The sequence below is a fragment of the Periophthalmus magnuspinnatus genome, chromosome 12 (genome assembly GCF_009829125.3).
Source record: "Periophthalmus magnuspinnatus isolate fPerMag1 chromosome 12, fPerMag1.2.pri, whole genome shotgun sequence".
Classification (NCBI taxonomy): domain Eukaryota; kingdom Metazoa; phylum Chordata; class Actinopteri; order Gobiiformes; family Gobiidae; genus Periophthalmus; species Periophthalmus magnuspinnatus.
In genome coordinates, this window is record NC_047137.1 from 12,970,724 (window position 1) to 12,988,547 (window position 17,824).

Consider the following 17,824-nt stretch of genomic DNA (forward strand, 5'->3'; position numbering starts at 1 on the left):
GACCAGTCATATGTAACTTTGCACCAGTAAAGTGAGAACCAAATGTACCATTAATAATATAATTTTACTACCTTTTTTCCTTGAACTTCAAATATAATCCCTCATGTCAGCGCGTGTAGGCGAGTGTGTGCTGGTACTGCAGGCCCGATGCCAGTGTATGGACCATGTGTCTGGACGTGTTCTTCATGCTCCGGGCGGCTCTCAGGGCTCGGCTCAGGGGCTCGTCCAGAGAAGAGAGTCCTTCTGCGGGTAAACGACGGCCCCACCTCCCCTCTCTGGGTCTCCGGAGCCTGCGCCGGTCGTCGCTCTGAGAGGGGGACAGGAGGGTGGGAGGAGGGGGGGAGTACACCCTGAAGGACACAAACATACATGATGTCATTCAACAATATTATTATCATTTCAATATCACAAATTAACTTGACTGGAGTAAAATTAAGTTAAGAAATATGCAGATATGATACGTGTGGAACCTTATTGTAGATACACAATTATGAACATGCCTCAAAACTCCAGAACATTCACCTGAGCAAGTCTCTGGATATCAGCATTTCACAAACAATTAAGTTCAACAGTGACGCATTATGTAAAAATGTTTTAACCTCAACAGTTTACATGTTTATAGTGTTTTATTGATGTCTCCAGAAATGTAATTAGCGAGTTCTGTATCTCCTGGAGTCAGTCAGAGTGGTGTGTGTGTGTGTGTGTGTGTGTGTGTGGTAGGACTTACAGCAGAGGGTGAGCACACACAGGGACACAGGACACAGCTCTGTCTGAGGAGGGGACAGTCTGAGACCGTCTGTGGCTGCAACCGTCTACAAACACAACATACAGTACAGCGTCACTTATTTAGATTTTCAAAATGTCATGTTCAGAGGAGCCCTGGCCCCAGAGGGAAGGAGCCTATGCCCCATGCCAGGAGTCAAACCCAGGACCTTCTAGCTGTGAGGTGAGCGTGCTAAACAGTGTGCCATATTAACAACACAACACTTACCCAGACCTGTCTCAGCTGCTCCACACAGCCACTGGTGGGGACAGTGGAGTGAGGGGGTGGACGTATCCTCTTTAAGACCTCCAAGAGAAGCCGAGAAACAAACATGGTTTTATAATAAATCACAAGTGTAAATGTGTCACCGCAGAAGTATAACATACCCCTGGACCTGCCTCTCCGCAGACACTCAACGCACACAGAAGCCCTGCTATCTCTGTCTCCTCCTCCTGTCCTTTCTGAGCTGTGTCCTGGAAGTGTAAAACATACTAATCGATACTAAAACTAGTATACTAACTCATTTAAGGAAGTATCAATACATTCACAGGACAGAAATGAAGCCACATTGGAAAATAAAAGAAAGTAATACAGTTCAATGTTGAAAATCACATTCTATTATCTAAATAAAGAGTGTTTTTATTATCATTTTTGTATCAGAAATGAAATTGAGTATCGAGTCTATTCCTTAGTATCAAAATCGAGATTGAAATTCTAGTATCGTGATGACACTAAATTGTACTATCTCCGTTTGGTTGGGTAAAGGAACTGAAATATGCAGCACTAGGAGAGTAGAACGGTCCTTACTGAGGTGTGGTCTGTGCTCTGTCTCTGGGTGCGTGAGGGGGTCAGCGGACGTCTGGGTGAGTCTGGACACCTGCTGAGGGAAACCTGGAACAATACAACAGCATTTAGGACGTAAAGAAACTCAGGATTCTTTGTAAAAAACTAATTTAAAATAATAATTGAGTACACGTGGAAAATGCATTAAGTTTTCACACACGTATATAGATAGAGTAGCACAGACTCACAGCTGTCAGTTTGGGATAGTTTGCTCAACACTGCCCTCGTGTGGTCAGTCTGCCTCTTTACACCTGTCCCGTCTTCAGTCGTCCCTCTGTCTCTCCTGTCCCTATGAGCTGCCTTGTGTCTATCAGACCTGAGAAACAGACCACAACTTCACCATTTGTTCATCAAAATATCCACCTAGTACAAAAATAAATGTAAATATTTACTGTTGAGACTTGAGGGGGAGCCTAGTTTAAAGTGTATATGTTTTCATGTTTTTTCTGATTTGGTTTGGTGGGATTGTACCTGCGCTAAATATTTATTACAGTTTTACATCAGTCAAGTGGCAGTTTGTCCTGAAAAAGTTCAGAAAGAAAGTTGAGAATTACAGGACGTAGTGGTGAGTTCTAGATGGAATATCCCTATCCATGTCAGTAAAACTCAAAATTTTATTAAAAAATTCAGGGACAATTTACACTCAAGGAAGGCATTTTTTCAGTTTAAACATTCATTTAACAAAATAAAGGTGTTTAAAAATATATATATATATATATATATATATATATATATATATATATATATATATATATATATATATATATATATATTATATGAAATTTGGCACCTTGGCGTACGGCATGGTTGCTAGGTAACAGTTGTGGAATTATCTTACATCTGTTATAACCGATACCCATGTTCAACCAGGAAGTAAAATTACAAACTTCTCCAAAATTGTCAAGCTTGGGAAAATACTAAAGGTGGAATCATCCTGTTAGCGAACGTTTCAATTAGCTAAAGGCGCCATATTATGCTTGTTAAAAGTTCGGTGAACTGCATTACCCACGATGCACCTGTTATTATTGTAGTTCCAGAAGAGCCGTGGCCCGTGAGTCCAGTGCAGTTATTTCAGTGTGAGGAGCAGAGCCTCGTGTTGTTCACTGGTCATCCTGCCTAACCTTTTGTGTGAATACTGCGTGCGTTCAAACGATATAAGTATTGTTTGTAATTGGGTGTGAATGTTATATTTTGCCAGTTTATTTAAAAATGTATTGATGTGCTCCACGTGCAGTTACTAGGTAACAACGCTCCAATTTTGTCCATCCACTGTCCATCCTTTTGCAAACAGACAATATTCTCCCCTGCGCCTATCTGTAAATAGTGTATTTACCCCATTTTGTACAGTTTTTCTTCTTCTTTCGGCCATTATTGCTTTTATACACTTAAGGTTTGCGTATAAGTTAATTTATTGTGTTGGAGCGCCCTCCTGTGGTTTTTTTGTGTAATAGCATGTCATTTTTTTCTCTATTCATTTCACTGTATACTTTATTGTTGTTTATGGTGTTTCAAATGCATATATAGTTTTGTCCTCTTTTCAAATAACCACACACAGACACAAACACACACACACATACACTCCCACGAAACTACCTGTGTAATAATCATTCTCTCGATGTCACCTGCTCCATCCTCCTAAATAAACATCCCAGAACTGTATGAGTGGAGTTTGCCTGTTCCTTCTGCCTGAGGAAAACTCAGTTGAAGACAAATCAGTAATCAGTGCATGCCAGACGCACAAAGTACCTTACAATGCTGTTTTCTGATCTATCTACGTTTGTTTTATTAAATTCACACATGTTTAACACACAAACCCTGCATATTTAGGGTCTATTTAAGCTCACAAGAATCCATTTTGTATAATATATGATCTTTAAATGAGTTTACTGTTTAGCTCTTTGTGGCAATGGAGTAAAGGGTGACACCACAGTTCTCTGTATTGTCTACGTAAAACACTTGTATTACATTGAAGTACGACAGACCTGCTGATAGGAGTGGAGGTGCTGGGGAGGTTCCTGTCTGCTCTGTTCCTCACAAACCAGTCCATGTTGTCCCTCAGATGCAGTACTTCAGCCTGTAGCTCATGGAACAGCTCACTGGAAAACACAATACATTATTTAACATTGTTCATTCATATTAAGCGATTTCAAAACTTTATGAGTCACATGTGAAGAGCACACTGCCAAAGTGAGGAGTTAGGATACACTGCACAACATGCCAGTCCTGTACTTACACACCACAACTGCTCAGGAACAGCTTCTGCAATCAAGTACAGACATAGCATGGATTTCAAATGATGGATTGACAGATGGATCAACCAATCAGAGAACATGTGGTTCACCAGGGCTTTTAAGAACATATTTGAGTGCAGATAATGGGTGGTGATTGGTTGTTGAAGGAGCAGAATGACTGTGAGACCCCTGAATGTTCACACTTTCAGAAGGACAGTCAGCCATATTGCTTTTTCATAACAATCAATTTTTTATTTATTTATTTTTCTTACTTGGCCTTCAGCATTCACTACATAACAGATAGATTGTAAAGTTTCTCATGTACAAGGCTCTGACACAATGTCAAAATAAAGACAGGATCCACTCACTTGGGCCTTGCTCCTCGACCAGTGTTTGGGACTTTGAGAGGGTCACGGTCACCATGGCGATTGGAGGAGGGGCCACAGCGGGAGAGGGAGGAGCCAGAGGAGAGGTCACTGTGGACCTCTTCAGATGTAGTGCTGCCTGTGAAAAGATGGAGATTAAGAACTGGTGCCAAAAATAAAGACAAAATGCAGCCTGTCTCACGCCTCAGTGAGGCTCAACATGGAGCAGCTGTGACGCTGTGTAGGAGCTGTGTTCTGCAGCTCAGATGAAGAGCAGAGCACTGCTGTTTTGGTGCTGTCACAGCCTTTAAAAGCTGACCTCAAGAGGCCACATGTTCATGCCACTTTGATACTGACACAGAATCAACTGTCTGGTCTTGTGTCAAGCAGTTGTCTCCCATGATTCATAGCGAAGAATGTTCCTGATTGAATGAACGCCAGTGACCCTGTGAGAAACTTTCAGTCTCATTTGATTCAAACATGTATGTGAACAGAGGCACAGCTGGTCTCATCATTTAGAACAGTTCTCATCAGTTCACAGAGTTCTCAGGCTCTTCTCTGGACACTGACACAGTTTTCATTCACAAAAATGATCATTGAATTCACTTTGTTTTTTCTGTACTACAGGTCTGTTCACACATAGTTAAATACTTTGGTCCTGACTTTTGCACCGAAAATCAAACAGGGAGCAGGGTCTGAGCAGAGAGGACACACTGTGTGAATAGAGACAGTATACTCCATGTGGAAATGTGACTGATATATTTGATTGTTCTGACAGCTCTCAGTTTTCTTCAGCAGAAGTATATGGAAAAAAATATCATAAAATCCAATGTGCAAATATGTAAAAAAAAATCTTTGAATATGTCAGCTGGTTTTAGACAAACAACTCCACTCCTCTGACCCTAAATCCACATGTGTGAAGTGTGAACCCCCGTGGCAGGCTGCACTACACCAGTGATGCTCTGTGGTTCCCAAGAGCAGGACTAAGACTTCTGAACTACTTTTGGAGGATGATTGACCAGTTTTGAATGTAAAACTTGTTCTGCTGAGATTAAATTTTGTTTTTGAAAAATTTGTCAAAAGTCAATTTTCTACAAAGAAATATGTCATGTTGCATTTTTTCTCAATTGTTTTGATTGAAAAAAAACCAACTGTATCATGACTTAAATAATTAAAAGAGTTTTTATTTGGTTCAGTGTCCCAAAAGAACAGGTCCACGAATTACAGTTGGGCACTGAAAAGGTTAGCTCAGGCCTTGGAGTTAGAAAGCCTACAAACAACTACACACAGCAACTACATCACCACACATTTGATCACAGGCGCCAATACAAATGAAATATACTCCTTAAATGTAATGCAGAACACAGCATGATCCTTACTGTACTGGCTGCAGTCACTGTGCATGTGGCCGCCTCTGGGGAGCTGGGAGCAGGAGGCTGAGGAGGCACGTCTCTTCCCCCCTCTGCGGCTCCTCAGGCTGGGCTTAGCTTTTACCACCAGCCCCTCTTTGGTCTGCCTGCTCATGGAGGGACCAGGAGATGGAACCAAAAAGGGCACATCTAGACCACTGGAGAATAAACAAAAGTGGGTGGTATTAAACATAAATAAATCAAATTATTCCAATGACAATATATAAACAATAGTGAAGTAATCCATCAGAAATGTGCTAAAGTGTTTTTGCTAATGTCACGGTTGTGATTCAAGTATTGCATAAAAAGTGAATTAACTGTAAAACTAACCACAATTTGAAAGATTACACAACTCAATATTACATATGCGTATCTCTAAAACCATAACTACAATATTATAAATCTTTTAATAGTCTAATACAAAGCCTCACTCTGATGGCTCCCTCTGGTGGACAGGACTGGTCACTGCAGCAGGTGTCAGGTGACTTCCCTCTGACCCCACAAAGCCACTGTCTGCGCCTGGAGAGATCAGTCCATCCTGAGACACAAATGTGACTATTAGAGAATAAAAACTGCAAAGTGATAGTCGTACAATGTCAATATCGTAATGAAACAACCATAAAAATGTCCAGACTCATTTGGTTTTACTTTATGTACAACAAACCAGATCTGAGTTAATTAATTTTAATAATAGTTTAGTACTGTTAGATGAGTTTAGCACCGAACATGAGACAAATTATGAATATTAAAAGGTAACTATTTAAGTATTTTGTGGAAGATCTGCCACCTGTTTGCTGATGGAGATTGATTTGCCTGGAATGTTCCACACTACTTTATTAAACTTATTCATCTTGCAAAAGAATGACATCCCCATAGAGAATCTTAAAATTCTCCAAAAAAAATTGTAAAACAAAGAGAAATGCATAGTGGGAGCAGGAAAAATCTAAGAAATGACTTGAATTCAGAATCTTAATCTTGATTTAAATAGTTTTGATCAGCAGTGACCATTTTCTAGGTGTTTTTAAAAGTGCACTATGTAACTTTTCAAGTGAAGTGTCCGCACTCCGTAACATTCTTGTCTCTCAAAGTTTTGACTGTTTTGCCTGGAATGTTCTACAGTATGGCATTAAGCTTATTTATCTCCATGGAGACAAATGGGATGCCACCAGGGTAAATTAAGTAATGGTCAAATCAGAGTGGAACAGCTCAGACAAAGCAATAATATAACATCTTCAAACAGGTGGTGGACCCTCCACCAGAAAAGTTACATAGTGCACCTTTAAGCTATTTTTGAATGTTTTTAAATTTCAGTTTGTGGAATAAGAAAACTGCAGGCCTCAACAAAAAATAAAATGAATAAAAATCCATTGAAAGCCAGGGATGAATAGACTGAAAAAGGTGCAAGTGATTAACCATTAGCTCTGTGGTTATTACAGAGAATGACAGAGACAGGCCAATAGGAGGAGTGTCTGTAGTACAGTATAAAGAGTATAGAGTATAAGAGGATGGAGTATAAAGCTGAATTAAACACAAAAGCTGCTGTTGGACAATACCATGTATAAAATAAGTAGGCCTTACTTTTAAAAATACACACTTTTATTTAAATAGATTTAGTTTATGCTTCTTCAGACCTGAGACCCCTGCTCCACTTTACAGATGTGGCCCGTCCTGTCCGGGGCCTCCCTCATGCTGCTCAGGCTGCTGTTGGGGGGTTGTCCCACCTGAGACCCTCCTCTGCTGGTGGACTGTCCCATCTCAGACCCTCCTCTGCTGGTGGACTGTATCATCTCAGACCCTCCTCTGCTGGTGGACTGTACCATCTCAGACCCTCCTCTGCTGGTGGACTGTACCATCTCAGACCCTCCTCTGCTGGTGGACTGTCCCATCTCAGACCCTCCTCTGCTGGTGGACTGTCCCATCTCAGACCCTCCTCTGCTGGTGGACTGTACCATCTCAGACCCTCCTCTGCTGGTGGACTGTACCATCTCAGACCGTCCTCTGCTGGGAGTACTATGTGTGTGGGGGTCCAAAGCCTCTGCAGTGAACGAGCTGTCCACTTGAGGCGTGCTGCTGCTGGGAGAGGGCTGAGGAAGATCCTGGGGGTGGTTGGATTTTGTTGGAGGATGACTTGGCTGAGCATTGTCAGTTTCTCTGTCATCAAAACAAGAAGAAAAGAAACTGATTTTAACTTAAGTCATTATTTAAAGAACTGCATTTTTTCCAAACATAAAGAGCATATTTACAAGAGTGAAAGGAACTTTAAGTGTAACAACAGTGAGGAAACTGACATAAATAATGTGCATGTATTTTAATGCTTTTTGATTTAAAATGTAGAAAACTGTATTTATTGTTTGTATTTATGTAACTTTTCCAGTGAAGAGTTCTCTCACCAGTTGTCTCTATGTCAAGAATGTCCCACAGTATGGCATTTTACTACTTTATGTATCTTGCATATATTCAATTACAGGTGTTTGTATTGTTCAAAAATCCTTTGAAAAACATACATACTACATACTACTGTGAGCGGAGTCACCTCTCCACAGATCTGACCTGTTACTTTTTCTGGTGGCATGTTCTGTTTTTCTCCATGGAGAGAAATAAGTTAATGCCATACTGAAGAACATTCTATGCAAAACAATCTCTATGGAGAGAAGCCACCAGAAGTTACACAGTGAACCTTTAAACATTCTTGATACAGACCTGTGTCTATAAGGCGTCTGAGCGTTGGCCATGGACAGCCTCGGGGCCTCCTCACATTCACACTGAGGTCCTGCTGTTACAGGGCGGCCATGACAGTTCAGGTCCTTCACTAAAGGCACAGGCAGGACTCTGAGGCTGTGGTACCTGAGCAAAACAACTGACTGTGTGAATAGGGCCAAAGAAAGATTTGTGCTATCAGCTGTGATCACACACATGAGCTTAGAGCTACAAAGTTTGTTTACATTCTTTTCACATGGATTATGAGATCTTTTTTTCACATTGTTCATTATGTTAGTGTGAAGCCTTCAAATTCATTTTCTTGAAAGTCAGATTTTTCAGAGCTTTGAGCTGGAGATCTAGATCTGTTTCAGTAATGATAATATAACAACAACAACTATATACAATTTTTGTCAAAAATAAAACACAAAAGGCTTCACCAACACTGCTCTGTAAAATGGCTGATCCAGCAGTGACTCTAGTCTCCAGTAAACTAGAACCAACTGTGTTTGAACTAGGACTAACCCAAGGTTAAACTAGAACTAGAAGGTCTAAACTAGCACTAAACCAGAGTAAAAGGACTTACTAAACCAGTAAACAAGAAAAGATTTGGCAGGAGGACCACAGGCCGGATTAGATCTCTTGGAAAGCCTGATTTGGCCCCTGGGCCACAAGTTGAATATGCCTGTGTTCATGGATGTCTCACTCACAGATGGATGTAGTCTGGCTCGTCGTGTCCAGCTTTGAGAGGGTCAGGGGCAGGTGCAGGGGTTTGGGGCTGGGGGCTCTTCAAAACTGTGGTGAAAGGTGGACCAGGCGCAGCAGATGAAGCGTCACACTGCAAATACATTGAACTTTTTTATTTATTTAATTTAAGAAAATGTTTAAACAGACCAACCTTAATTCACTTTCAAAGGCAGAACAGAACTAACCTAAGCTATGTGAAAATCCACATTTGAAAACATGTGACATTAAACTGAAGACACAGAAATCCAAGTTAACCATATTTGTCATATAATTTAATATAATGTAAGATCTTGGTATAAATAAAACAAGTTGTATTTAAACTAATCATGATTTTTACCTAAATATAATACATTCACTAGTGCGTTGTGGAGACAAAATTCTCTGACGGCAGGGTAGTTTGTGGCATGAAGTTTAGGATGTCACAAGACTGGAGCATGTCACTTGAGTTAACATTGTTTTTTGAAGATTTGCCAAATGACACAAAAACAACTGATAGGCAGGTCAGAGTTACACAGGATAAACTGAGTTTAAAACAGTGTCATTATACCTGGATCCTCTGCACTCTACACTGAGCAGAACACTGTGGCTGTGTTGGCAGAGATGGCAGAGGAGTGGATTGGTTGGTGGGTGTGGCTTGTTGTTGAGAAGGCGTGGCTTGATGGGAGGGTGTGGCTTCTCTCTGGATAATGTGCTGCTGTAGTTGGTTTATCTGCAGAGAGATCTGCAGGATCAGACTGTACAGCTCCCTGAGGTCACAACAAACACAAAATAACAATTTAAATATGTACTCAGAAATTTAACAAATACAAAACATGATCAATAGAGGCCTGTTCTGAAAAATGTACTTTTTAGTGCTAACCATGTTGGTGAAATTGTCAAATTTTTATATAGCACTTTATTTTCTTAATTGGTGAGACGCATACAATTTGGCAGTGTCACAAGGGCATTTTCTCCAGAGTGATCTGCGTCTGACAGCGCGGTCCAGCAGAGCGGCGCTTTGTTGCGATGACGTTTACACCAATGTAAAGGGTCAGGCGGGAATCAGCATTTAATACCTTATTAGGCTCTGTAATCTTCCATCCTGGTTAATCAATGAACTTCTTTCTTTTATTAAGTAGTTTTAGATGAATATTGTGACATAAAATGTGCAAATTATAACACAATGATCCGCAGGTGTCAATATGCCTCCTTTAAGATCGTGGTGATTGTTGTTTTGTTCACCTCTGAGGGTCAAAGCAGCCTCTCTCCTCACTCTGCCTCTGCCTTCGCTCATGTTCTTTCTCTGCAGACTGGTACCTCCTCTCCAAAGTGTCCGCCTTCTGAAGGAGCTCCTGCACAAGCTGAAGAGGAGGAGACACAGGCAGGCTGATCAATAAATGTACAAAGAGCAAAGCATACAGACTAAACAGGCCAATCAGCTTGGTTTAGTAAACTCCATCTGAATCTCAGTGGGACTTTCCGGGTTAAATAGAGAATCAAATAAGAAGGATTCAAGATTATTATTGAAATACAAAAATGGCATGAACAAAAAGTTAAATACATATAAACACAGTATCAGTAAATATGTAAATTAACCATTATATTGAAACGTGTACAAAATACCTTAAAGCTTAGTAAAAAGTACCTTTAGATGAACGTGTGGTGCGATCCTTCTTACCTTTGCCTGGTGCTGTGGCTCTAGTTTTCCTGCTCGAAGGTTTTCCTCACAAGCCTTCACCTACAGGACGAACACTGTATTACGCATGTCCAGGACGAGGCACAGACAGGTGTACTGAGTCTAACCCTCCCTCCACTCCCCCTCTCTCTCTCCTCCATCCTTCATGCCCTCCACTCCTTCCCTGTTTACACTCCCTTCACTGTCTCCCTCCTCTTCCCTCCCCTTCCCTCCTCCCTCTTACCTGATCCAGAAAGGCCTCAGTCTGCTGGTACAGTCTCTCTGCCGCATTACATCTTCTCACTGAGGAGCATGTGGAGGATGGAGAGCTACCTGTGAGAGAGGGACAACATTTTCATTTGTAATAACAGAACAGGTAATAAAGAACACAATATAGAAACTGAGTAGAGCAGCACGCTAGGGAGCTCATTGTCTCTCAAAGATAACAGTCACTTTTTTAAAAATCCGAACACTACCTAATTATTTTTATATGTAGAATACTTCAGTTTCTGGTGCTGTTTTAATATTTATTACGCCTCAAAGTTTTCATTAACATTAGCATTGAGGCGCAAACAACTCTTTCGATGAAGTATTTATTTTATTTGTGTAGTGTTTAACATGTTGTCAGTAACACCCAGCAGCAGCTCCATGTCCACTCTCTGGTCTTACTTATTCTTGACTTGGCAAAAACCCCACAGTGGTAAAATTGGACAAAGGCAACTTAATACACACGACTCTGTGTCTTGTAAACAGAAGGATTCTACATAACCATATTACAAATTCTTACATTTTACGTACAAAGTAATGCCATATACACTTACTGTACTGTGGGACCTCCACTGCAGCGTGGATGGGAAGGGGCGGGGTCTGAAGAGGTTGAGGGGGTGTGGTTTGATGAGTGGGAGGAGCTTGGCAAATGGGTGGAGCCAGTCTGTTTGATTGCTGCAGAACCCGCTCCTTCACCTCGTCCATCTGTAGACCGCACTGGAAGATCAAACTCTCAAGCTCTCTGAAAATCAAACAAAAACCACAATGCCAAGAGCTTCCTAAGAGTAAGGTATGGTTTTTGTTTATATTTTGAATCACCTGTGAGGGTCAAAGCTGCCTGTCTGCACTCCCTGCCTCTGTAGCTGTTTATGCTCTTTCTTAGCTGACAGGTAGCTTTTTTCCAGGCTTTCCAGTCTTTGAAGTAGCTCATGGACGACCTGCAGAGAAGAAACTGTGTCAAGTGAACAAATAAAGAACTTATTATATGCATGGAATTCAAAGCATTGAACCCACTTATTATTCTCCAAAAACAAGCCACTTTATAAACTTAAGGAAAAACAAGTAAATCTTAACCTTTTATCAAAAAACAAGCACAAGGAGAAATTAATAGTGGGGAAAGACTATGAAATAATATGAAACAGGAGATAGAAACAGGGTAGTTGAAGGACTAGTACCTTTAACTGGTAATATCTGACAAAATGTTGATGGGTCAGTGTTTACCTGCATCTGCTGTTTGGTTTGTCCTTCAGTCCTCTGTAGGCTCCCCTCAAAGGCCTCCACCTAAAGACAGCTCAGCTTCAGCCCCACTGCTCCCACACACACACACACGTGTGTGTGTGTTGTGTGTGTAGAGGGGTTTGGTATTAAATCACTTACATCTTGTAGAAACCCGTGAGCCTGCTGATATAGTGTGTCAAATATGTCTGAGCCACTTCCCTCTGAGGTAGATGTGGAAGACACAGGACTTCCTGTATGAGAAATAAAGCATACATCATTTTAAGAAATAATAATATTAAACATAAATACTACACATCATACAGAAATTATACTCCAAAACTATTCTATACATTACTTAATACTCATTAATTATTGATAACAGCTTACTTTCTTTTTCTGGAAAACTGGAAAACATACAGTAAACAACCTATTAAATTCAAATTACTATTATTACTACTATTATTATTTTTATACGTAGAATACTTTATATGTAGAATACTTTGTGTTATTGTTTTAATATTTATAAAGCCTCAACATTAGCATTAGCATTGAGACACAAACAACTCTAAACACTCTAAACACAGACGTTCATTTTATTTGTGTAGTTTTTAACGTGTTGTCAGTGACATCCACCTGCAGCTCTCTGTCCACTGCCTGATCTTTAGATCAGATTTATTAACTTAGAGATACAATTGGACAGGTAGTAGTGGTGCCAACAGTGAGGTTGCCGCTGTTGTGCACAGCGCCAATTGTTATTTTACAGGTCAAGTAATTTTTTTTCAGTGTTTTATTAATCACTTAGTTTGATGGGGCAAAGAGCAAAGTTGTTCAAAGAAAAAAACATTTGTATATCTAGTGGAGCTTCCTTCTAAGTGAAAGTTTTTACTTTACATACTGTGCTGTGTGTGTCGCGCTCCGGTCTGCGGGGAGGGGCAGGGGCAGGAGGGGCTGACCTCTGCCCTCTGAGGACAGGGGATCTCCAGGGTCATAGGTCGGGAGGCCTGTGTTCTGAGGCCTGAGTGCAGAGGCAGCCCGGGTTTAGGAGGATCTGAGTACAAATTCACCTGAGACAAAAAAGGACAAACAAACCCAATCATACTCACTAGAACGTGAAAAATGAGTAAAAAAAAAAAAGAGACAGATTAAACTCATCATTCACAAATTTAATCAATTTTTATACAAATACATTTTATATACATGTCTAGTACTTTTGTTCTTGCATGACCTCCCGTACAGCTGTGGTCTTGTGAGTGCAGTTTGGGTCAGATACAGAAATATGTAATAGTTTTGAGAGCTTTTCCCACACCCCATTTTTAGACTAATCAATCTGCAGCAGGTCTTTAGTCCACCAACAATTTCTTTATTCGACTATTGCTGTCTACTACTATTATTATTCGACTACTACTGTCAGTACTGAGACTTTTTTTTCTTGAAATTTGAATCAAGACCAATGGCAAACAAACCTATTCACACTGGCTTGTATATTGTCAATCACTGTGAAATATGAAAATATATTTAAAATGGAAATAATCCATCATGTTCAAAGGCGTCGGACAGTAAACTGTTTGAGACAGATATAATGTGTGTGTCAAATGAGACAACAGTACATCTGAATTCAAACACCCTTAGTCAAACACAGACTGTAAACATGACAGATGAGCCGAGTACCTTTCCCTCCAGACGCAACCGGTCGATGGTGTTGGCCGCCTCAGCACACTTCAGCTTCAGCCTGCTGTTCTCCTCCTGAACAAAGACAGAGAGAGAGAAAGAGAGGGTGAGGGGCAGAGAGAGAGAGAAAAAGAGAGAGATCGAGAGAGAGATGATGAGGGACAGCAAGGGGGCGAAGAGCGAAAGAATGAGTGATGGACAGAGGGTAAGGAATAGTGAAGAATAGTCACCATAAATACTATATCCACGTATAGTTCAATACATTAGATGGAACTATTATTTTTGTGAGTCAATATTTATCATGTCTACTTTTTCTTTGTATTAGTGGGAACATTTTGGTTATTTTTCTGCACTAAGAGGTCAAATATCCCATTAGAAGCAGTAGATTACAGTGTAGCGCTCAGGTACAGCACATCTGAACCTTTATACCCGCCTCGACAATTTACACTATTTTGGCACTGCGTCTAAAAAGTTTGATGAAAATTATGTATTTTTTTGTGCTGCTCAGTAGTCAAGTAGCACAATCTACGGCACTTATGTTCTGTAAGTGATTCGGCGCTCTGACTATTTTCTAAATGCCTTCTCTACTTTTCACTCTCGTTTCATGTCGCACTGGCCTGTCAAATAAAGCCTCGAGCTTCAAGAAAAAAATGTAAATGTGAGGATGAAATAACTGATACCATACCAATATTTTGATGTAGTTTAACCTTTTACATGTCAAATGTTTTAACAGCAACTGGGGTCTAAGCAGCAAAGTTTATCCATCGGTTAAACTCATCATTGCGACCCTTAAATACACGTGATTTGAGTGTATAGTATAGTGTAGTACAGTATAGTACAGTACAGTATACCTGCAGCTCATTGACCAGAGCGATGGCCTGCTGCTTGGACCTGAAATCTGGGGGAAATATGGAGAGTGCCTCAAGGGTGTGCTCCTCCTCCTCTGGGTCTGCTCCATCGTCTGCAGGGCTGAACAGGACCTCCGTCACGATGTCAGCCGGGGACATGTACACCAGGGGGCGCTCCGGGGACTGACAGTCACTCCTCTTGGGGTGGCGGCTCTGTGGAGGGGTGTAGCTGTCTTTGGGGAAGTGAACCCTGGGCTCCACTTTGGACAGGTCCGGCCGGAGCGCCATCGGAACCCCCGAGCTGGGAAAGAACAAGAGTGTGTGAGGGAAAATAGAATTAAATGGACTTTTTGAAGCTTTATACAATGTTATAATGTTGTTCCCTCATCACAAACATGCCTGAAGAGGTTTTAGATGACATCCCTGTTTGAGTAATCTAGTGATCTCTCCCGGGCTCTTCAAACCCTCATTACGGTTAGCTATACCATCCTAGTCAATGCTCCGCCGACAAGTCTGCGTCACCCATGCAAAAAGCAGGATACAAAACTAACTACAACTTCACAAACCTGATGCGATGTGCAGTAGTTTAAGTAGGAGAATGCAAACCTCAAAAAAGAAACTGAAACTATATTAACTATATAAACTATATTGATACATTGTTTTTTGGCGACTATAGCATTGTCTTTTTGTCCTTTCTTTTCTCAAAATGACCACCAAATTGACCACTTTGAACGTAAGAAGTTAGCTGTATAAAGAGGATGTGTTGCTGAATCTTATATGTATAACCTCTTAAGTAAAATAGTAATAATAAAAAAAAAAACTAAATTAGTACAGAGCAGTGGGTGTTGTGTATGGGGGGTAGGGGGGCAAACAGAAATTTCAGAGCAATGGTGCCGTGAATTTTGCAGGACAATACAGATTACTCAAACATGCATGAATCACTCTAAATCTAAAACTTGGAGCGCGTTAATGACGAGGGGAAGTCATTAAAACATGGAGGCGCTTAAAAGTCAATTTTGTAAAGTAAGTCTCCTTCAAACCACCACTACGAAAACACTAGCTTCAAAATTCTTCTCTGAAAGACATTAGTGTTAGTGTTTGGGTAATTAATATGATGATATGTCAGTAATACATTTTCAAGGTTTGACTGAAAGTTAATGAAAAGAAATGAAAGCAATACACAGACACGGGCTATGGGCTGGATAACAGAGGTGGGTCGTACTCGGTTACATTTACTTGAGTATCTTTTTAAAGAAATTGTACTTTTTAGAGTACTTTTCCAACAGAACAATTTTACTCCTAATTGAGTAACAGGTAATGTCTTGGACCACTACTTCTACACGACTCTACTAAAATCATGTTACTTTTACTTGAGTACAATGTTTGGCTACTCTACCCACCTCTGCCAGTTGGCCTCATGTCTTTATTTGAAAACTGAAGTCAGTGTAGTGTATTACCTAAACAGAGCAGGCTTCTTCTGTCTCCTGTGCGCCCTCTTTTCTCTCTCTGGACTTGGTTTGTTCTGACAGCAGGATTTGGGAGACCGTGGCCCCGCTTTAAATAAACTCGTAGTGCTTAACCGCGTCTCCTCCGTCACACTCCCCTTCTCCCTGGTCACGGACACCTTCACAGGGATCTTACTCACAGCACCGTGCTCCTTTAAAGCTCTTGTTTCACTTGCTGGATTATGGGACTTGACATCTGGCTCTTTGGGTCGAGGACTGGACAGTGAACTGGAGCTTTGTGACCAGTGGATTTCGGGGAAGATTTCGTCGAGAATGCCCAGGCTGGGTAGTTCTTCTGGGGTGATGAGGGGGGGTAGGCTGGGTGCTCTGGAGGGGGCAGCAGGCTGTGTGTTGGGGCAGTGGTGGTTAGGGGATGTTTCTCTGGGGACTTGGTGGGTCTTTTGGGGAGTTACGTCATCATTCAGACCCTTGGTAGTGTGACAGTGCTGCTCAGGTTCGTAGCCCTCCTTATCTGAAACATCCAGGTCAGTGCCAACCATCGACGGACCAGAGCCATGATCCAAGTCTTCATCTGGAAGTTACAACAACAGACATCAGCCTAGGTAACTAAACATTACCTTAATTATTGTTAAAGTGTCTGCTCGCTATTTTTTTAAATGTAAAAATATTTAAAGGTAATATGAGCTCAGATGTCCTCGGAGCTCTACAGAGGATGCTGTGGAGGTGCTGCGGTGTACCAGATTCATTCCAAGTGTATTTTGACCAGACAGTGCAGCCCTCCATAGGCTTTTTTTGTTAATAAAGGGGTTAGTTGTGAACTTGTGCTTTCACCAGTGCAGCTCATGAGGTAGGGTAAAATGTGCTTATAAACTGATCACGCTGAAAAATGGATCGTTGCAAAGAATGTAAAATGACACAGATCAATGCCTTTAATAGGTTAGTAATGGAGTATTTGCCCATTAATCCAAAGGTTAAGATTCAATCTCTGCCCACACAATATTGTGATATTTACATTACCATTTTATCTGCATTAATAACACTCACCATCGCCCTCTGCAGGCAGTGGATTGAAGTTGTCTGTATAGTTTTCAGGACTAGCATTTCCAGAGTACACCCCCAGCCCCATCTCGTCGTCCCTGAGCCCTATCCTATGCAGAACAAGGTCCAGACTGATACCCCGACTTTGGTCCATCTCCGACTGGACATCTTCCCGGTCCTCCTCCCCACTGTGGCCCATCAGAGACTGGACAACACCCTCCAACTCTTCCCTGCTATGGCCCACCAGAGACTGGGCATCTTCCTGTTCCTCCTCCGGCTCTTCTGAGTTGTCTGAGCTGCAGGGCGACAAGTTGGGTGGGGCGGGGGTCCAGAATATGTGCCCGGACCTCCTCTGACTGTGCATGGCTCTGCTGTGGCGGTCAGCCTGGGACAGGGGAGGGCCAGTGCTGCATCACTCCACTTTCTAAGGTCGTAAATTGACTTATAGGGCTCATATCGTCACATGCTTCTGAGGTACAACGAGAAACCTGTGTGACAAGAAAAAAATGTTTGAAATAATGTCGAAAACGCTAGCATCAATCATGTTTTTCAAGGTTAGTGGGGTTTCAAGATTAATAGCAATGAAACTGAAATCACACTTGAATGGACA

At 41.3% G+C, this 17,824-nt stretch overlaps 1 protein-coding gene across 1 annotated transcript; it reads right to left on the minus strand.

The window, feature by feature from the left end:
- Nucleotides 1–94: 94 nt before the first annotated feature.
- On the minus strand, nucleotides 95–17,413 carry akna (AT-hook transcription factor). The gene is made up of 25 exons (XM_055225580.1): nucleotides 17,221–17,413; nucleotides 16,168–16,747; nucleotides 14,714–15,011; nucleotides 13,863–13,937; nucleotides 13,090–13,258; nucleotides 12,354–12,445; nucleotides 12,198–12,257; nucleotides 11,796–11,914; nucleotides 11,531–11,718; nucleotides 10,954–11,042; nucleotides 10,713–10,772; nucleotides 10,277–10,395; nucleotides 9,603–9,801; nucleotides 9,019–9,146; nucleotides 8,312–8,455; nucleotides 7,243–7,762; nucleotides 6,043–6,149; nucleotides 5,582–5,769; nucleotides 4,206–4,341; nucleotides 3,589–3,702; nucleotides 1,795–1,922; nucleotides 1,571–1,654; nucleotides 992–1,236; nucleotides 728–812; nucleotides 95–350 (listed from the first exon to the last, which is right to left on the minus strand). Exons 1-25 carry the CDS (start codon nucleotides 17,411–17,413, stop codon nucleotides 214–216), a joined length of 4,257 nt encoding a protein of 1,418 aa, XP_055081555.1. The 3' UTR covers nucleotides 95–213.
- Between the last annotated feature and the right edge of the window lie 411 nt (nucleotides 17,414–17,824).

What these genes read in the sequence shown, in the direction of transcription:
- akna (XM_055225580.1), bottom strand. Translation starts at nt 17,413, where the DNA reads ATGGGCCACAGTGGGGAGGAGGACCGGGAAGATGTCCAGTCGGAGATG. An exon ending in CTCACGGGTTTCTACAAGAT is followed by an intron (nt 12,258 to 12,353) that starts GTAAGTGATTTA and finishes AGCTGTCTTTAG; the next exon opens with GTGGAGGCCTTTGAGGGGAG. An exon ending in GAGCCAGACTACATCCATCT is followed by an intron (nt 8,456 to 9,018) that starts GTGAGTGAGACA and finishes TGTTTTGCTCAG; the next exon opens with GTACCACAGCCTCAGAGTCC.